Source organism: Mus musculus, chromosome 19, assembly GCF_000001635.26.
Source record: "Mus musculus strain C57BL/6J chromosome 19, GRCm38.p6 C57BL/6J".
In the NCBI taxonomy this organism is placed as follows: domain Eukaryota; kingdom Metazoa; phylum Chordata; class Mammalia; order Rodentia; family Muridae; genus Mus; species Mus musculus.
Genome location: NC_000085.6, coordinates 39,495,229 through 39,517,828, shown reverse-complemented (window position 1 = coordinate 39,517,828; position 22,600 = coordinate 39,495,229). Strand labels below are relative to the sequence as shown.

Sequence of the window (22,600 nt, the reverse complement as noted above, 5' to 3'; positions counted from 1 at the left end):
GTACAGGGGAACACCAGGGCCAAAAAGGGGGAGTGGGTGGGCAGGGGAGTGAGGGTGGGTGGATATGGGGGACTTTTGGTATAGCATTGGAAATGTAAATGAGCTAAATACCTAATAAAAAATGGAAAAAAAAAAAGAAAGAAATCAAAGATGACCTCAGAAAAATGGAGAGATCTCTCATGCTCTGAATTGGCAGAATTAACATACTAATAATAGCCATCATACCAAAAACAATCTACAGATTCAATGAAATCCCCATCAAAATTCCAACACAGTTCTTCAAAGACACGGAAAGAGCAATTCTCTATTTCATATGGAAAAACAAAAAACCCAGAATAGTGAAAACAATTCTTAACAATAAAAAAACTTCTGGGGGAATCAACACCCCTGACCTATGAGTATACAGCAGAGCAATAGTGATAAAAATGTCATGGTCTTGGTACAGAGAGAGACATGCCAATCAATGGAATTGAATCAAAGACTGAGAAATAGAAACACCAGTGGGCACTTGATCTATTACAAACAAGGCAAAAATATATAATGAAAAAATAAAGCATCTTCAATAAATAGTGCTGCCCTAGCTGGAAGTCAGTATATAGAAAAATGAAAATAGATCCTTATTTGTCACTTTACAAAAAGCTCAAGTCCAAGTGGATCAAAGAACTTAACATAAAACCAGATACACTGCATCTTATAGAAGAGAAAGTGCGAAAGTGCCTTAAATGTATGGGAACGGGCCGGCGGCAGGGGGGTTGGGGTGGAGATGTGTTAAATAGAACTACAAGGTCAAGAAATGATAAATGGGACATCATGCAACTAAAGTTTTTGTAAAGCAAAGGACATAGTCAATAAGACAAATAAGCAACCTACAGGTTGGGAAAAAAACTTCACTAACCCCACATCTAATAGAGAACTAATATCCAAAATATATAAAGAACTCAAGAAGCTAACCTCTAACAACCAAACAACACAATCCAAAAAGGAGGTAGAGACAAACAGAGAATTCACAACAGAGGAATCTCAAATGGCTGAGAAGCATTTAAAAAACATAGAAGTGGATGCTCACAGTCGGCTATTGGATGGATCACATGGCCCCCAATGAAGGAGCTAGAGAAAGTACCAAAGAAGCTAAAGGGATCTGCAACCCTATAGGTGGAACAACATTATGAACTAACCAGTACCCCGGAGCTCTTGACTCTAGCTGCATATGCATCAGGGGAGTGAGGGTGGGTGGATATGGGGGACTTTTGGTATAGCATTGCAAATGTAAATGAGCGAAATACCTAATAAAAAATGGAAAAAAAATATTCAACGTCCTTTGTGATCAGAGAAATACAAATCAAAATGACCCTGAAATTCCCTTCACACTGATCAGATTTGCTGAGATAAAAACCTCAGGTCATAGCACATGTTGGCAAGACTGCAGAGAAAGAACACACCTCTATTGTTGATGGGACAGCAAATTGGTACAATGACTCTGGAAATCAATCCGGAAATTCCTCAGAAAATTGGAAATAGATCTACCTGAAGACCAAGCTGATCCACTCCTAAGCATATACCAAAAAGATGTCCCACTGTGCCACGAGGGCACATACTCCACTGTGTTCATATAACCATTATTTGTGATAGCCAGAAGCTGGAAACAATCCAGATGTCCCACAACAGAAGAATGGATACAGAAATTGTGATTCATTTACACAATGGAATATCATTAGGTTATTCAGAATGAGGAAGTCTTGCAGACAAATGTATAGAACTAAAAAATATCAGCCTGAGTGAGGCAACCCAGCCCCAAAAATACATGCATGTTATGTGCTCACTAAAAGTAGTTATGTTAAAATGTACAGAATACCCAGAACACAATCCACAGAAGGTTAATGAGCCAAAGGACCCAATTGAGGATGCCTCCATCCCACTTGGGAGAGAGACGAAAGTAGAGGGCAGAAGGGGGAAGGCAATTGGGTGGTAGAGGGGAGAAGGATGGGCATGTGAAAAGAGAAACATGGTCAGGTGTTCAGGAAATAAGGAGTTAAACACTGAGGGCCAGCAGAATTAATAGAAATAAACAACTTTGGAAGATGGGAAGTGGGGTAACCCTCTAGAATATACCAGAGACCTGGGAGGAGAGATAACCTCAAGACTCTAAGGGAGTCCTTAGATGAAATGCCCAACAGTGGGGAAAGAAAACATAGAATCCACCTCCAGTAGAAAGATGGGGTATCAAGAGGAAGAATGGGGTTGTCACCCCACAGTCAAAACTCTGACACAGAATGGTTCTTGTCTAAAAGAACTGATGGACAAAAATGGAGAAGAGACAGACAGAAAGGAGGTCCAGTGACAAGACCAAATTTGGACCAAGCTCAAGAGGAGGCTCCAAGGCTTGGCACTACTACTGATGCTATGATAGACTTATAGACAGAAGTATAGAATGGCTGACCTCCAAGAGGCCTAACAAGCAGCTCACTGAAACAGAAGCAAATAATTACACCCAACCAATAATAGTTTTAAGTTAGGGACCTTTGTGGTTGAATTAGAGTCATGGTGAAAGAAGTGAGATGGAGGGCAATCCCATAGGAAGACCAGTAGTCATAACAATCCTGGACCCCGAGATCTCTCATGTACTGAGCCACAGGCAGGTAGCATATACAATCTGATCCAAGGCCCCCAACATGTATACAGCAGAGGACTGCCTAATATGAGCTCAGTGAGAGAAGAAGCACCTATGCCTGGAGGGATATGAGGCCCCAAGATGTGTGAATGCCTGGCTGGATGGAGGTGAGGCGGGTGGGAAATCCTCATGGAGGTTAGGGAGGAGGAATGGAATGGAAAACTGACAGAGGTTAGACCAGGAGGGGGATAATGACTAGACTGTAAAAACATTAATGATAATAATAAAAATAAAATGAAATACCCTTAAAAATGAGGTCCCTTTTTACAGCAAATGAGAGACCATCACAGAAAGCCATAATTGGATAAAGTGAAAATACCAAAATATTCTGGGGGGTACCAGACAGATACTCCCACAATCAAAACTTCTAAATCAAAACATCTGCAGGTATAGCTCAAGGAACATGCAGAAGAAGAGGCAAAAACATTGTAAGAACCAGAATATCAAGCACTCTACTTAAAAAGCTCTCTGAGAAATGGCTACAAAGAAGATGGGGAAAATGACCAAATCAGTAGATGTGTTAATGTGGGAAAGGAAAAATTTCAGAGGCCTACCCTTAGTGAGGGAGCTACATATGACTGCTGGGGTAAGAACAATTATCTTCTACAAATGATGAGCCTACTAATTGATTTTGTAATTGGAGAATGGTCAGCCACATTTAACAAGAAAGATATACTCATGAGACAGTGTCTTTATGGATGTACATGCATATACATAATAATAATAATAATAATAATAATAATAATAATAATAATAATAATAATAATAATGATAGTGGTGATGATATTGAGGAGGAGGAGGAGGAGGAGAGGGGAGAGAAGGAAGAGAAGGAGGAGGAAGAAGAGGAAAATGGGAGGCATGTAATGAGGACAAGAGATGGGAAGGAATGGATGGTTGAAATGGGGAGAATTATATAATTCTATTTCCATTTAAATATTTTAAAATCAACTATAAATCTCTGAAAGCACTAATGAAATTTGTCTAAAATGTCACTTATGTCAGGCACACACTAGAATCAATGAACATAAAGTTCGGTAGATAGGAAATTAGGAATTATCAAAGCTCACGAGTGATTTTAAAAATTGTAATGATTTTTAAATAATTAACAATAAATTTTTGATATGCTATAGCACACGCAATAACTACTGAAATCTGCTGTGAAATGGAAAACATTGATCACATCATGGATATACAGAGCTGTAAACATGGGCCTAGAGGACTCTCTGTAGAGCTTGGGCAATGTGGGCAAACCTATGTAATCAAGAAAATGAAAACAAATATCAAATGTCATCTCTATCAGTAACATTTACTCTCTGGTGAAATGATCCACAATGGGGAAATTACATTTGTGCTAATGATAACTCATAGTTCTACAACTCAGCAGAAAGTTAACCTGAAGCCTATATTATTACTTCAGATTAAAAACAATGAAAAAGTTTTGGATAGAACATTACCAACATGACTTAAACACATACCTAAACTAAGATGCAAGTGTATAAATTGGTATTTACCCTTGGTTTTCCTTAGTTCTTCCACAAGACACTGTGCTTCCTCTTGAACACGGTCCTCAATGTTCCTTTTTCCCATTCCCAAATTTCGCAGGGTCGTGAGTGTGAAGCGCCTAATCTCTTTCCATCTGTTTCCATTGCTAAAAACAATGCCTAAAGAAATGAGAAGGTACTAGAAATAGATGCTAGGAACAGGTGAGATGGAAACCATAGAGAGGTCCCACTGTACCTACGAAGGAAGCCCATCCCTTTCTTTCAATCTAATTTCTCACAGTAAATACTGTGTAACCTGCACATGAATATATACACTTACTTACCAAGGCCGTTATTAATCTTTTCTACCATTGGAATGCTTCCTCTATCAGAAAACTCCTCCCCATGATCAATCAGAGCTTCCTTCACTGCTTCATACCCATGTAATACAACAGTGGGCCGTGAGCCCAAATACAGAGTGAACACAGGGCCATAGGCTTTTGAGAACTGGAAATAGGAAAGAAAAGACAAACACTAGCAAACATGTACCTTTAGTCTACATAGTGTAAACCTCATTCACACTGATATTATCTCTGTATTTTAATGTTTTTATTTAGGCAAACTTACTTTCAAATGGTTCTGAAGCTTATTTATATAACATTATGGTAATTATCAATTGCCTACATCCAATCATGTAATGCCTTAGGGTTCAGGCAGTTGTTATGCAAAGATTAAAATGATTTTTTTTCATCAAAACAATCAGTAGGACACTAGTCACCAGAACTCCAGTTAGGCTATCACTTGGCTGCAGACTGCCCTCTCTTTCTCAATGCCTATCAACTCTAACTGAAATCATGCCTCTCACTCTTCTCACCCTCTCCAACCTATTAACTTGAACAGAAATGTCTTGCTCAACCAGAGGCCAACTTTTTCTGTATAAGTCCAGACCACAAATTGGGTGGAAAACTTAAACTCAACTACAGGCCACTCAGAGCAGAAGATGAACACAAAACAGAAGTCAAGGAAAAAATACCCATACTACTAAATTTAATTTGCAGAGTTAATGCTATATGTCGAACTTCTTATAGCATATTAACAGAGAGGACATCTTGTGGGACCATAATAGACCAAGACTAGTCAAAGAATTCTTGAGGAGTAAAAATACTGTTCATGGTATCAATATTACACATCAAATATTTCTATAGAACTATAGTGATATAGTACTCATAGAAAAGAGACAAGTAGACCAATGAAGTAGAAAAATGATGCAGAAATAAAGCAATAAAGCTAGGCCCATTTAAGGTTTGAAGTGTAAAGTTTTAAGTCACCACAAATTGATCATTCCAGATTTGGTTTACTGCTATTACAAACATAGAGAGTGGGCGCCTCAGAAGCTGTACCACACATATGCAGTATTTTATGGGAAAATGGTCCCTTATCTCACAGCATTTTGAACTCTAGACTTAGGCTTGCATGAACTAAAAATAGATATGAGTATCACCAGTTATGCTGAAAGATTGGATTCCTTTTTGCACTTCTTGTATTACTCCATGTCCACTGATATTTAGTTAAATTAGGCATCAATTTATTTCTCTAGAGTCCAGCATCAAATAGATGACTTCAGTAAAAACTTATGTCTAAAACTGTACCAAACTTACTGAAAAAATATTACTCCCTATTGATCTTCAAGAAAAGATTAAAAAAAGCTGCTGTTTTAAAAGATAAGTAATATTCACAAGTTTTTCCCTTTTTTCCCCTTTTGTTTTCTTTTACTGGATATTTTCCTTATTTACATTTCAAATGTTTTCTCTTTTCCCAATTTCCCCAATAGAAAACCCTCTATTCATTCCCTCATCCCCCTACTTCTATGAGGATGCTACCCCACTCACATATCCACTCTATCCTCCCTTTCCTGGCATTTCCCTACACTGACACATCAAGCCTTCAAGGAACAAGGCCATCCTCTGATACACATGCAGCTGGAGTCATGGGTGCCTCTATGTGTACTTTTTGGTTGGTGGTTTAGTAACTAGGAGCTCTTTTTAGTTGATATTGTTTTTCCTTGTATGAAGTTGCAAATCCTTCACCTACTTCAGTAATTTCTCTAACTCATCCAGTCCAATGATTGCCTGCAACCATTCACCACTGTATATTTCAGGCTCAGGCAGAGCCTTTCAGGAGACAGCCATATCAGTCTCCTGTCAATAAGTACTTCTTGGCATCCACAACAGTATATGCATTTGGTGACCATGTATGGGGTGAATATGCAGGTGGGGCAGTCTCTGAAGAGATCTTTCAGTCTCTGCTCCAAACTTTGCCTCATTTTTCCTCCCGTGGATGGTAGATTAAGTGGGTAGGGTAACAACAGGGAGGAGAGAGGGGAAGTTTCAGTCAGGATGTTGGTAACTAAATTTATTAATGAAATAAATAAACTGATCTAAACTTCTTCAACCTGAAAGAAGGTTTGTTTGTTACTCTCTTTCTGAAAAGTGACAGCTGTAAAAGGCTTGAGATACAAAATACTTAGGAAGATATATGACTTTATGATTATTTATAACATTACTGCCTCTAGGCCTACATTTTCTTTTAAAGCAACTTATCTTTGTTATAAAGGTATTAGAGGAGCGCAAGGAATACTTACATTGGTTAAGGATTGGCTGACGTTTTTTATATCTATCTGAAGGAAATTACCAATAATCGGGAAAGGAGTGGGGCCAGGAGGGAGGCTCCCTCTGCCACAGCTCTGTCTCCATAGTGAGAGGAGAATGAGAGAAGAGAGAGTGAGCACTAGGAATGTGACAAGGTCCATGGAAACCCTTTTTATTCACACAATTGTGATCAGGCATCACTGGCCTTTTATAGCAATTAAACAGCATGTTCTTTTTGAGCATCGTTGAGTAACCCATTAGGAAATCTCTAATCTGTCTCTTTCAAGTAGACTTTGTCCCTTTGATAGAGATAAAAAGAAGATGTTATTTACCCTTGACCATTTCACGGAGCCCATTTGACTATCTGGTTAACAGTACAGGCTTATGTCCAAGTATTGCTAGTAAACGTAAACAAACATGTTTTTAATGTGAACTTATTCTTGAAAAGTAATAGATTAATTTTGAAATGCAAGATAACTCCGCAACCATTACATATCATCTTAGTATGTATGTCATAAAAGATATATTTCATATATAAATTGTGAATATTGTTATACTCTATGAAATAAATTTATTTTTAACAAAGTCATAGGATATAAGATAGGTAGGCCTCTAACTAACAGTTCTTCTGCTATATTGCCCCAATAGCTAGAAATATATATGCACCACATGATCATGCATACTTAAATTTTTTCCTATATTGAACATGCCAACATATTTTATTCAATAATGTAAGCTTTATAGCTCCTTATTAAACTCTTGTACAATAAAAAGCTAAGAAAACAAAACATACATATCAGTCACACATCTTTACTCAACCTTGAAAGACCAGTATTCTTTTGCTAAAGCTGGTGGAACAAAAAGAACTGTCAGTGTCTCACAGCTCATAGCTTGAAGAACTTAGACTTCACTGTGACTAATGAGCATGCTTACTACCCTGACTTTGCTATAGATTCATAAAAAAAAAAGTCTTAGAATTCTTCACTTTCCACTAATGAACATGTAATTCTGGCTAAGCACAATTCTACCCAGAGAAAAACAACAACAATTGACACTACCTAAACCTCCCCAAACAGCACCACCAAAAGGGCACCAAGTGTTAAGATGTCTGAGCCTAAATAAGAACATTTCTAGCTTAACACACTTGCTGCATTTGGCACTCTTCCCTACACAAAACCATTCAGAACAATTATATCCAAAATTTCTTGACCTTGAACCATGCACTACATTGATCATAACAACTACCATTAACAGTGAACATGAATCTAGTTAATAATTATACCAGTCTTTTAAGTACAAAATCAAATTGTTTGGTTATTTTGTAATGCTTAGAATGTCAATGACCCGATATCATGGTTGTCCTCATTATTTACAGCAGAGTAAGAGCTAATTTGTTGCTTTCATATCATACTACTCTAAACCCCACATATGACAGATTTGGATTAATCAATCTCAGATTTATTTTTCACCTGGAACCTGGTGCAACTTTACTTATTTATAAGTCAGTGTGAAGTTTTGGGTCATCAATTTTATATAAAATATAAGAATTGTAAAATACTAAAAAGAGATGGCCTCTGAACTCAACTAGTCTACATTTTGCCTTACTTTTTAAGGAAGGATCTGCTGATGATTCATGGAGTAGCTCCGATTTGTCTATCGAAGGTGAATTGTCTCTTGTGAAACCTTGTTCTGGACCTTTTATTTAATTTCATTTTTTGACTTGTTTGTTTGCTCATCTTCACTTATTTCTTAAAAATATTTTGATATTTTATACAGAAATTTTCCTGCATATTCATTACACAATTAAATAGAATTCATAACACCATTTTATTCAAGTATATCATGACTTTGACATTATAAACACACTTTGTTTACCAGGTTCGTTCTTCCTAATCATCTTTCTCTTCTGAAATAATCCCTCTTCCATGTCATAGACTACACTTTCTATTTAAGAAAAATTCCAAGTAGAGGCCCCAGGGAGTCTATGGGAGTTACTCTACCTGAGATTCCTAGCAGTGGGGGATGTGGCATCTGAAGTGGCCTCTGTCTGTTGCCAGGCAAGACTCCCAGTGGAGAAATAAGGGTAGCAACTCACCCATAGAACTTTCACCCTAAAAGATATCCTGCCTACAAGATGTTCAGGGACAAAGATGGAGCAAAGATGGAGGGAATAGCCAAACAATGACTGTGCCAAATTGAAACCCATCCCATTGGCAAAAAGCAATCCCTGACAGAATACTCTGCTATGCTTACAGGCATTGGCCTAACATAACTCTGAGATGCTACACCCAGCAGCCTATGGAAATAGATACAGAGACTCAGAGCCAAATATAAAATAGAGCTTGGAAAGTCTTTTGAAAGAGTTGGTGAAATGATTGAGGGACCCTAAGAAAATGGGAACTCGAACAGAGTCAAAGCTGAACCCTTTGGGATTCCCAGAGAATGATCCACCAGCCAAAGAGCAAGCATGGGTTAGAAATGCCCCCAACCCCCCACATATATAGCAGATATTCAACATGGTCTTCTTGTGGGTGGCCCAACAAATAGAGAAGAGGGTGGTGCTAAACCTGTTGGCTGCCTCTGGACCACACTCCCCTAATTAGGCTGCCTTGACCGGCCTCAGTGGAAGAGTGTTGTGGGGAAGTTGACTGGGAAATGTAGCCTGTTCCCTGGTTGAGCTAAGGCTAAAAGCCCCAGAAACACTGAAAGGGACAGTGGGAGCATTAACTTCGCCAGTGCACCAGGCCCCTGTCACTATCCCCATAGATTTGTGACCATCAGTCATGTAAGGGCAACGCTCTAACTCACCACCCACATGTAGATGAGGCATCCCTAAAATCTCAGACCAAGATAATAGGAAAAGTGATGTGATCTGGGATCACATAGGCTCAAGATAGAGATCTCCATGCTAATGATGTACATACAGGAATTTGGCCTCCCCCTTTTGAGATCAACCACCTCAGTCTATGGAACTTGTCACACAGAAAAAGACAATCATGAATCAAGACCTTAGTCCTATTTATCAATGGATGCATTAAGCAAAGTAGATATTAAAAAGAGGAGAAATCTGAGCAATTGACCTCAGATGCTACCTCATATTTTGAGCATTTTGGTTGGTAGAAACTAAGGATCTACTTATATATCTGAAAAAGGTATTCTAATAGTCATAAAGAAGATAGATCACATTAGAGTTTGAGCAAGTACAAATAACAGGATAAGATGGACAGATGTCATTTGCTTCTTGATTTACAACATTCTAACTTCTTCACAGCATAAAAGTTCTTATCTTCTTTAACAAATAGTTATTAAACAATCCTGAACTCAATATCATTATTTCAAAAATTGGACAGCGTAATTTTTCCTGGGCCAAATGTATAGACTGAGATAAGTAAATATATACATAAATCACAACTATTATTATTATGAAAATGAATTAGTAAATAAGGGATAAGAGGGGGTTTTCAACCAAGAAGATAAATTCAGGCCAGCTGACAAGTACTCATCAGAGAGCAAGGAAGCACATGCAATTTTCACATGGCACTTATCCAGGATGTCATGTGGTGAGTTCCCACACTCTGAGAAGAATGGAGGTTGACAAATGGGTTTGTGTCTTACTAGTTGTGACCAGGAGCATCAGAGAGGCTTCTGCTCATTTCCTCTGAGTTACATAGATAAGACATCTATAGCATAGCCAGAGGACACCTTCCATCCAGAAGACAGTGTGTGGCTGGATGAATTCCTACAAGGTTCATAATTTTTTCTGGAAACAATCATGTCCTAATCAGTCTGTCTGCCTTCACATATTCGTATCCTTTCAGGGAAATACTTTGGTGAGTTCTGACAACTAGTATTAAAAACAAAGTTTCATTGACAGTATCTGGCTTGCTTTAACCCATAAAGAAATTTGAATCCAACATACTAAGAATGAAGAGAAAATGGAAGAGTAGAAGGGATGCAAAAGGTTGAATAAATATTTTATATTAATATATGAATTGGGCATGTTTTCTTCTATTGGGTAACACTTCTAAAATTATTGGTTGTAATATATTATATGTAATGCATTATATTTACAACGTTTATATTTCAGACAGCTAAATCCCAGTATTTAATAAGCCTTCGTATTTTAACTAGATTACTAATTTTCTGACAGAAATTATGATTTGATCATATTATAATAAACATTTATTTGGTAATTCATCTTATCTACTCAAAAAGCAAAAAAATTTGCCTCAGCAATAGAAAGTAGAGTTTCAATCAATCTCCCTGTTATCAAAAGCCTGTCCTATAACTGAAGCCCAAAATACCATAAATTACATTACTAAAGGGGGTGAGAGAGATACTTTCTAAATTTCCACAGGAAGACTGACAATTTGGCAGTTTTTAAGTACATAATGGACAAAACTCAAAATACTGCCCTGTGTAGCAGTGGGCCATGCCAGAAAACTTGGTAGGTTGAGCAAGTTCAGAGTCCCTGACACCTGGGCACCCACCTAATATGGTAGGTGGCTCCTTGTTCCCTGCCAGATTCTTGGCCTGGAATACAGGCCACCCTTCCCATATAAGGAAATGTCACCTGTGGTCATGTAGCCCAAAACAGAATTCTCCATGCTAATGAGTTATTGAGAAACTCTGAGGATTTAGCCAATATGCTTCCCTTCCTGGACATTCCTCTCTTCAAAAGGTATTTAATCTCTAGTCCACCCTGAGGAGTTTGTATACACCCATTTCCCATGATAAACAATCAATAAACATTTTGGAACCAAGGACTGTCATGGGGAGGATGAGGAAAGCCTTTGCAGCCTAAGTCTCCCACAGAAGGCCTCTCTGAGTGCCCAGACCACCACCCCTAAGCTAAGGACTTTTGTTGATGAGCTAATAGAGGGCCCCTAACTCTGCTCCCAACTCCTTGGAAGACAGCTTTGCCTGGATGCCCAGGAGTTTGGGAATGTCCAATCATTGTGGTACCATGGAGCCCACCTCAACACACACATACACACACACACACACACACACACAATCATTCACAAACACACACACACACACACAATCATTCACAAAAACACACACACACAATCATTCACAAACACACACACACACACACACAATCATTCACAAACACACACACACACACAATCATTCACAAAAACACACACACACAATCATTCACAAACACACACACACACACACACACACACACACACACACACACACACACAATGTTTCCCACTTGTCTGTGTGGTTTTCCAGCTGCAAACTGGATGCCCAGAAGTCAGGGAACCCCAGTTTCAACCTTCATAATCTTAGACTATGTTTTCCCACCCTGTTACTGATGCTCAGCACTTCCCTATAGCCCAGCAACTTCCTGTCAGAACAGGAACGCTTAGTCTAGAGCTTCCCCAGTTATACCTGCCTGGCAGCATTTCTCATAACCCAACTGCAGGCCCATGATATCCAGTTCCAAAAAACTTACTGAAAATCTACATTCAACGGCAATGTACATAATATGTTGTAGCATTATATAACCATGATTTTACATCAATGTACAAAGATCCATACCAATATATTGTTTTTGGCTAGTAGTAGCTCTAATAGTTTGAGTAGATTCTATAATCTGTACTTTATTCCTTATATTTCTGTATTATTCCTATATCTCCACTTTTCTTTCCAACACTTATTACTCTTTTTTCCCCCTAACATTATATAAGAGAGGAAGAAAGATAGGAGAAAGAATTAAAAAGTCCGTGAATCTAGTCTCCTTTATTTTGTTTCCTTTTGGATCCAAGACAAAGACCATGTATAACCACACCCTGCAAATGAGAACAAAGATTCATCATCCATTAAATGATCAAAAATCATCTACTCCACCTCTTGGTAGTAGGATTGTCTTGCTTCCTACTAATTTAGGGTCTTCCTTTCCTTTTACCCTACCCCACCCCCCATTGGAATAGTTGTCAGTCTTAATAAAATTAGCTGCAACATTTCCTTTCCAGTCTTTGTATGCTGAGAAAGTTCAGGGCTTAGCTGAAATCCTGACTGGAACAATCTATAATTTTGGAACAATTGGCGTCAGCAACTTTCTTTGAAGTTTTCCTGGATGCATAATTTTGAGGTAACAGCATTGAGGCATTAGGAATTAGGAACAGGCAGGCTACTAGAATAAATATCTCTCAGCATCTCAGCATCCTTTTCAGCATCCTCAAGGTGAATCTTCTCTAACTGCCTTTCTGTTGTTTTCTCTGTGAACATATAAACATTCAAAAATAGTATCCATATGTGCAATAATATAAGTATGGAGTGTACAAAGTGCACAATTCAGTAAAAAGTGATTTCTTTTTGCTCTTTGAGCAAATTAAAGACATCTGTCTTACTTTATAAGCTAGTATGGACTGTTTAACCAAACAGCAATATACATCTCTATTCATGTCATATGAAACTTTGGCATGAAATACTAAGTCATGAGGACTCTGTAGACAACAAGGTTTATTGGCTATGCAAAGACATTCATCTCAGCTGGTTTCAGGGATGTTCCTATGTAGAAAGATCAGTGTATACATTGCCTGCCTTTTTTATTCTCTTGATTTTATCTTCTTCTCTGGAGCTAGTCCCCTCGTGTGATCTTCCATGGTCATACCTGATTTTCGTCAATTTTTATGGAATTGATAGCTTTTTTCCTTTCCTGTTGAAATAAAGGCAAAATTTCCATTCCAAAGCAACATATTTCCTGCCCTCCTTTTTGAGGCCAGGACACACTTTATATAAACAGGTTGATCTAGTTCAGCAATCTCCCTGATAAACAAATAGGATTTATAGCTATATTATTTGTCTCACTGTCATTTAAGAATTCACAGTCAATAAAACATTGTTTAAACTATGCCTGGAGACTTTATAGCCCCTACATTCCATAAGCATCTCTTCCAAAGGCCCTGCTAGATCTCTCCACAGTTGCCTGACTTGTTGGACTTTAAGCCACATCTGCAACAAGCTTCATGCCACTATGTTTATAAATCTATTGTATGTATGTATGTATGTGTATATCTATATATATATATATATATTCCTCATTCATTGTCATTACATGTATATATATACATATATATATATATTCCTCATTCATTGTCATTATGTATATATATAATGACAATCCATACAGCCATTTCCTAGATAGTCACTATCTCTAATAAACGTACAATCTCAGAACCATCCTTTACTGAATTCAAGGTAAATCCCATTGAAATTTTGAACATGTATCAATAATATGACATAACATCAGATGGACTATTTTAATTCTCCAAACTCTATAAAATGAAACATCAAATACAATACAATGTGTTATAATATTATGACATTAAGGTAGTGTCAATAAGTAGAATTTGGATTGTTGACTTAATATATTGCATCTCTATGGGCTGCCATTCTAATTCCTCGAGCTTCTGTGAATTTTTTTTTCACCTGGGACTCTCCATTTTGTTTTTATTTTAGGTATCATATTAGATTCTTTTGCGGTAAATCTCCATTCCAAATGAGCTCTGGCAATGAAAACACAACTCAATTCATATGAATACATGCTGTATGCCTATATCGGCCAGATCTACCACTACACTACCATCTTCCACAGCTTCTGATACCCCTTAGAACTTATGGTTTCTCCACACCATGTACTTTTGCTCTGCTTTTCATTTCTTCCTCCTCTGCATCCTCTCCCTCTTCCATTTTCTCCTTCTTCTCTCTCTCTACCTTCTGTTCTACCTTCCCTTTTATCTGCCCAATCATCAGCTCTCCTTTATTTTACAAATTAAGGTAGGAAGTAGGTTTACAGGAAATCACCTGAGTGCTGACTCATTCCTTGTTCGCAACAACTCACAGAAAAATGGAATTAACATCAACTATAATTAGCCCCAGGGTTATCCACAACAGATTCTTTACTCTGATTTAAACAATCTTCTGTTCTATGACCTCAAAACTAGCATTTAATTTCTCAGTCTCTATTTTTTTAAGTCTGGTTCATTTTGAACTCTCTTAAGGAGGATATACAAAACTGTAATGTTACTAAAAAACAGCGTTTTATATGCTACCAAGTGAAAAATATCATATAGAATCCAAATAAATTGTGTTAATATGTTTCTCTCTATTTTATGTGCCTTATTTCTTTAACTTTACCAATTGCAAATTAATTATATCTATCCATGAAATTTTCTATCCAGTCTTATTCCCTTTTTAGCATTTTTCCCATTTTTATTAGGTATTTAGCTCATTTACATTTCCAATGCTATACCAAAAGTCCCCCATACCCACCCACCCCCACTCCCATAGCCACCCACTCCCCCTTTTTGGCCCTGGCGTTCCCCTGTACTGGGGCATATAAAGTTTGCGTGTCCAATGGGCCTCTCTTTCCAGTGATGGCCGACTAGGCCATCTTTTGATACATATGCAGCTAGAGACAAGAGCTCTGGGGTACTGGTTAGTTCATATTGTTGTTCCACCTATAGGGTTGCAGATCCCTTTAGCTCCTTAGGTACTTTCTCTAGCTCCTCCATTGGGAGCCCTGTGATCCATCCATTAGCTGATTGTGAGCATCCACTTCTGTGTTCCTTTTTAGCATTAAAACATAATTTTTACCTTCTCTGAAGTGTCACTGAGCTCAGAATTCTCTTGTGTGTTCTTTGGCTCTCTCTGCAGTTCAACTAAGGACATGGCAGTGGTCAGACTATCTGAGCCATTGCTGATAGCTCCACCTCCCTCGAATTAGTCCAGCATTCAGCTGGAAAGGCCAATGTTTCTGTGCTTTGGGACCTATCATTAGGAAAGTGTTCTCACCAGGCCTCTCTGTTCACCAAGTAGATGAAAATTTGCAGACTTCTCACCCCTACCCATTTCCTACAGGTGGAATTTGTGGCTCTATCTTTATATGTAGGAGAGGATGGCCTAGTCGGTCATTAATGGGAGGAGGGTCCCTTGGTTCTGTGAAGGCTCTATGCCCCTGTATAGGAAAATTCCAAGAGCAGGAAGGAGAGTGGGTGGGTTGGGGAGCAGGGAGAGTGGGGCAGGGGATAGTGGATTTTCAATGGGGAAACCAGGAAAAGGGATATCATCTGAAATGTAAATAAAGAAAATATCTTAAAATAAATAAATAAAATAGAATAACGGAAAAAAATTAAAAGAGGCCCAACAAGCAGCTGAAAGGGTCTGATGAAGATATTTCACCCAACCAATGGAGAGAAGCTGATGACCCCGGTGGTTAATTTAGGGAAAAGCTGAAAGAAGCTGAGGAGGAGGGCAACCCTTTAGGAAGACAAGCAGTTGCAACTAACCTGGACCCCTGAGAACTCTCAGATACTGAGCCACCAACCAGGCAACATACACCAGCTAATATGAGGGCCACAACAAATATAAAGCAGAGGACTGCCAAGTCTCAACTCAGTCAGAGAAGAGGTACCTAATCCTCAAGAGACTTGAGGTCCCAGGGAGTGTGGAGGTCTGTTGGGGTTGGGGGTAGGGACATCCTCTTGTAGATGTGTGGCAGGGAGGTTTGGGATTTGGAACAGTCAGAGGGTGGATAGGGAGAGGGATAATGTCTGTACTGTAAAATAAAAGATAAAAGAATAATTTTTTAAAAAAATCATCATGGTATTTTCTAGTTCCACCCATTTGCATGCAAAAGTCAGGATGTCTTCATTCTTAATAGCTGAGTAGTATTCCATTGTGTAAATGTAACCCATATTCTGTATCCATTCTTCTGTTGACTTCAAGGTATACTATAGAACAATAGTGATAAAAAACTCATGGTATTGGTATAGAGACAGACAGGTAGATCAATTGAGTAGAATTAAAGTTCCAAAAATGAACCCAAAGAACTTTGGTCACTTAATTTTTGACAAAGGAGCCAAAATTATCCAATGGAAAAAAGACACCATTTTCAACAAATGTTTCTGGTTCAACTGGTATTCAGAATGAATGCAAATTGATCCTTTCTTATCTCCCTATACAAAGCTCAAGCCCAAGTGGATCAAAGACCTCCACATAAAACCAGATATGGTGAATCTAATAAAAAAGAAAGTTGGATAGAACTTCCCACACCTTGGCACAGAGGAGATTTTCCTGAACAGAATCTTGCCACGAACTGGACGAAGTGGGTTCCTCAACCAGTGGGGAATCAGGATACTGGTATTCAGGTAGGCAAGGAATCTATAGGGTGACAAATGGATGTGAACACAAGCAAGTGTTGATCTGAATGTAATTTCTCAAAGCGAGCAGCAGACTTATATTTCAGAAGGAGACATGGAAGTTAAGTGATACTTTAAGGTCATCCAAGGTACATTGAGGTTACCCGATACAAAATGACTTTTACACAAAACAGAGGAATGCATACATAACAGGTATCAAGAACCAGGCAGTATATACAACTGATTGTATAAAAATCAGTGTTAACAACTGGGAACAAAAGCAGCCCCACCTGAGGTCAGCTTATTCTTAGAAGCCAGGGGCAAGGGCTTCATGCCCTTGCCATATTTCCAGTCCTAGTCTATTGTATAATCCACCTTCCCCTTAGGCAATTGTAAATTTTTGTGTGTGGGAGTGACTCAGCTATTGTTCTAAGTATACTTTGTAGACTAGCCCTGAGATTTCTAGCTCTATTCCAGTACATTGTAACATCTGATTCCTTTCACGGTCTCTCTGTCAACACTGGAGGCTTTTTATATGAATGAGTAGCATTCTTACAAAAATCATAGTCCAAGGTTGGCTCAACGATTTCCTAGGATATTGGAACACTGGTGGAAACTAATCTAAGTTAGCTATATGTCAAAAATCATTCCTTAGGGGCACTTATAATAAAACAATATTGAAGGAAAGCACACAGATCCATTCACTGACTAAAAGAAGGACACATTTGGAGCATTCATGCTACAGGATGTCAAGACTCCAGGAGACTAAGTTTCCGTGGAACTTTTTGCCTAAGAACTGCATCTAAGCTTTTGGGCCTGTCACACAGTTACCACTGCAGTGGGTGTGGTAAAACACCAACGGCTTATATTCTAAGATCGTTGATGAAATAAAATTGAAAAGGAACATGAAGGACACTGTCAATAGGACAAAATGGTCACTAACAGATTGGGAAAATATCATTACCAACCCTACATCTGATAAACGACTAAAATTCAAAATATACAAAGAACTCAAGAAGTTAGACTCCAGAGAACCAAAACCTTATTGAAAATGAGGTACAGAGCTAAACAGAAAATTATCAACTGAGTAATCTCAAATGGCATTAAAGAAATATTCAACATCCTCAGTCATCAGGTAATTGCAAATCAAAACAATCCTGAGATTCCACCTTACACCAGTCATAAAGGCTAAGTTAAAAAACTCAGGTGACAACACATGCTAACCGGAATGTTGTGAAAGAGAAACATGCCTCCATTGCTGATAGGATGAAACTGGTACAGCCACTCTGGAAATCAGTCTGGTAGTTCCTAAGAATATTGGAAACAGTTCTACCCGAGGACCCATCTATACCACTCCTTGGCATATACATAAAAGATGTTCCAACATATAACAAGGACACATGCTCCACTTTGATCATGATAGACTTATTTACCAAGACCTTTATTAAATTTTTTAGATAGTGGGAAGATTCTTGTTTCAGCAAAGTTTTCTCCATTATCAATAAAGGATTCATAAAATTCATAGGCAAATGGATGGAAATAAAAAGATATCATCCTGAGTGAGGTAACCCAATCATAAAAGAACACACATGGTATATACTAACTGATAAATGGATATCAGCTAAAAACAAGCTCACAATATGCACAATACAACTCACAGACCGTATGAAACCCAAGAAGAAAGAAGATCACACCAACGTGTGGATGCTACAGTCCTATTCAGAAGGGGGCGTGCATAATCTCCAGAAAGTAGACAAAGACAGGAATCTGAGAGGAAGATAGGGGAGGAGAGAAAACGAGGCCAGTTCAGATATGGGAGGCAATGGGGGAGAAGTACAGAGGGTCAGAAATTTGAAAGGTGTGTAGCAGTGGGGGATCGAGAACTGGGGAGAGCCACTAGAAAATTCCAGATGCCAGGGCCCAAAGACATTCCCAGGACCCAACAGGAAGGACATTAGCCTAAATACCCAACAAAGGGGAGAGAGAACCTATAGAGACTATATCCAGTGGATAGGCATGGCCCCTGGTTGACTTATGGGGCCACACACACACCTCAAAAATATTAATACAGAATTCCTCCTGTCAAAAGGACAGGCAGGGACAAACTGTGGAGGAGACACTGCCACACATAGGGATCCATCTCACCTACAGACACCAAACCCAGACAGGGTTGCTGATACCAAGAAGTTCTTACTGACAGGAGCCTGGTACAGCTGTCCACCAAGAGGCTCTGAAAGAGCTAGACCAATACAGATGCGAATGGACACAGCCAAATATTGGAATGAGCACTAGGACCCCAATGAAGAAGTTAGGGCAAGGACTGTAAGAGTTGAAGGGGTTTACAACTCCATGGGAAAAACGACAATACCAACTAACCAGAGACCCTAAAGCTCCCAGGGACTAAACCACAAAACAAAGAGTACAAATGGGGAGACCCATGGCTCCAACTGGATATATAGCAAAGGATTGCATTAGGAGGCATCAGGGGAGGGGAGCCCCTTGGTCTAGTGCAGGCTCAATGGCAAGGGAAGAGGAATACTAGGGTACTGAGGCAGGAGTGGGAGAATAGGTGCTGGAGCACCCTCATAGAGGTATGGGGGAGGATCGGGGGATTGTGAAGGAGAAAATAGCAAGGGGGATAACAATTGATATACACCCTCATAGAGGTATGGGGGAGGATCGGGGGATTGTGAAGGAGAAACTAGCAAGGGGGATAACAATTGATATACACCCTCATAGAGGTATGGGGGAGGATCGGGGGATTGTGAAGGAGAAACTAGCAAGGGGGATAACAATTGATATATATAAAACCAATCATTTTCTGAGGAACAGCCAAACTGATTTCTAGAGTGGTTGTACCAGCTTGCAATTCCACCAGCAAAGGAGGAGTGTTCTGCTTTCTCCACATCCTGGCCAGTATCTGCTGTCACCTGAGTTTTTCATCTTTGCCATTCTGACTGGTGTGAGGTGGAATCTCAGGGTTGTTTTGATTTGCATTTCCCTGATGACTAAGGATGTTGAAAAAAATTTTAAGTGCTTCTCAGCCATTCAATATTCCTTAATTGAGAATTCTTTGTTTAGCTCTGTACCCCATTTTTAATAGGTTTACTTGGTTTTCTGGAGTCCAACTTCTTGAGTTATTTGTATGTATTGATTGTTAGCCCTCTATTGGGTGTAGGATTGGTAAAGATCTAATCATCCACCCTCCCTGGCATCACCCTATACTGGGGCATCAAATACCCTCAGGCCCTAGGGTCTCTCTACCCACTGATGTCCACCCATGCCATCTTGTGCCACATATGTGACCAGTGCCATGGGTCCATCCATGTATATTCTTTGGTTGGTATTCCAGTTCCTGGGAACTCCAGGGAGTCTGGTCTGTTACTCCCTCCATGGGGCTGCAACCCCCTCAGCTACTCATTCCTTTCTTCAACTCCTCCATAAGAGACCCCCAAGTTCAGATTAATAGTTGGCTGAGATCTTCTCTGTATTTGTCAGGCTCTGGCAGAGCCTCACAGGAGACAGCCATATCAAGCTTTAATTATCAAGCAGTTGTTGGCATCTACAATAGTGTTTGGGTTTGGTGACTGTATATGGGATGGATCCCCAGGTGGGGCAGTCACTGGATGGCCTTTCCTTCAGTCTTTGATCCACATTTGTCTCTGTTTCTCCTCTCATGGGTGTTTTGTTCCCCCTTCTAAGAAGGACTGAAGTATTCACACTTTTGTCTACCTTCTACTTGAGCTTCATGTGGTCTGGGAATTGTATCTAGGGTATTCCGAACTTGTGGGCTAATATCCACTTATCAGTAAGAGTATATCATGTGTGTTCTTTTGTGACTGGGTTACATCACCCAGAAGACATTGTCAAGTTCAAACCATTTGCCTGTGTATTTCATGAAGTCACTGTCTTTAATAGCTGAGAAGTTCTCCATTGTTTAAACATACCACATTTTCTGTATCCTTGCCTCTGTTGAGGGACATCTGGGCTGTATCCAGCTTCTGGCTATTATAACTATGGCTGCTATGAACATAGTGGAGCATGTGTCCTTATCACATCTTGTAGCATCATCTTGGTATATACCCTGAAGTAGTATAGCTGGGTCTTTAGGAAGTACTATATTCAATTTTCAGAGGAACTGCCAGTCTGATCTCCAGAGTGGTTGTACCAACTTTTAATACCACCAGCAATGGAGGAGTGTTTTTTCTCCACATCCTTGCCAACATCTGCTATCACCTGAGTCTTTATCTTAGCCATCATGACTGGTGTGAGGTGGAAACTCAGGGTTGTTTTGATTTGCATTACCCTAATGACTAAGGATGTTAAACATTTCTTTAGGTGTTTCTGAGACATTTGAGATTTCTTCAAGTGAGAATCCTGTTTAGATCTGTTCCCCATTTTTAATAGGGTTATTTGGCTCTCTGCAATCTAACTTCTTGAGTTCTTTGAATATATTGAATGTAAATGCTCTATCAGATGTAGGATTGGTAAAGATCTTTTTCCAGTCTGTTGGTTGCTGTTTTGTCTTATTGACAGTGTCCTTTGCCTTACAGAAGATTTACAATTTTATGAGGTCCCATTTAGTGGTTTTTGATCTTAAAGTATAAGCTATTTGTGTTCTGTTCAGTAAATTTTTCCCTGTGCCCATGTGCTTGAAGCTCTTCCCCACTTTCTTTTCTATTAGTTTCCATGTATCTGGTTTTATGTGGATGTCCTTGATACACTTAGACATGAGCTTTGTACAAGGAGATAAGAATGGATCCATTTGAATTCTCCTACATGCTGACCTCCAGTTGACCCAGCACCATTTGCTGAAAATGCTGTCATTTGTCCACTGAATGCTTTTACTTACTTTGTCATAGATCAAGTGACCATAGGTGTATGGGTTCATTTCTGGATGTATTCCATTTATCTATGTGCCTATCACTGTACCATGCAGGGATTTTTTTTTTACATTAATATAGTTTTATCATTTTTATTAGTTATTTTCTTTACTTACATTTCTAATGTTTTCCTCTTTCCTGGTGTCCCCTCTGAAAACCCCCTATCCCATTGCCCCTACCCTTCTCAGTAACTCACCCACTCCTGCTTACTTGTCCTAAAATTCCCTTCCTTTAGGGCATTGAAACTTTACAGGACCAAGTACTTCTCTCACTGATGTCCCACAAGGTTATCCTCTGCTACATATGCAGCTGGAGCCATGGGTCCCTCCATGTGTACTCTTTTGTTGGTGGTTTAGAAATTCTTGTCATATAGATCTTTCACTTGCTTGGTTAGAATCACACCAAGGTATTTTATATTATTTGTGAGTATTGTGAAAGGTGTCATTTACCTAATTTCTTTCTCAACCTGTTTATCCATTGGATAGAGATAGACTACTGATTTGTTTTAGTTAATTTTATATACAGCCACTTTGCTGAAGTTGTTTATCAGGTTTAGGAGTTCTCTGGTGGGATTTTTTTTGGATCACTTAAATATACTAACATATCATCTGCAAATAGTTATGTTTTGACTTCTTCCTTTCCAAATTGTATCGTTTTGACTTCCTTTTGTTGTCTAATTGCTCTGGCTAGGACTTTGAGTATTATATTGAATAGGTAGGGATCAAGTGGGCAGTCTTGTCTAGTCCCTGATTTTAGAGGG

General features: G+C 38.9%; 1 protein-coding gene across 2 annotated transcripts in view; it reads right to left on the bottom strand.

Annotated features, from left to right (window-relative positions):
- Nucleotides 1-22,600, bottom strand: part of Cyp2c39 (cytochrome P450, family 2, subfamily c, polypeptide 39) — a 222,223-nt gene that overhangs the window by 51,740 nt on the left and 147,883 nt on the right. The window contains exons 1-3 of one of the 2 annotated variants that reach the window (NM_010003.2): nt 6,791-7,007; nt 4,494-4,656; nt 4,180-4,329 (exon numbers count right to left, since the gene is read on the bottom strand). In NM_010003.2, the coding sequence (NP_034133.2) occupies nt 4,180-4,329; nt 4,494-4,656; nt 6,791-6,958 (481 nt within the window). In that variant the 5' untranslated portion in view covers nt 6,959-7,007. Of the gene's footprint in view, nt 1-4,179; nt 4,330-4,493; nt 4,657-6,790; nt 7,008-22,600 lie in introns of those variants that run through there. The other variant, NM_001373937.1, reaches the window with a different exon arrangement.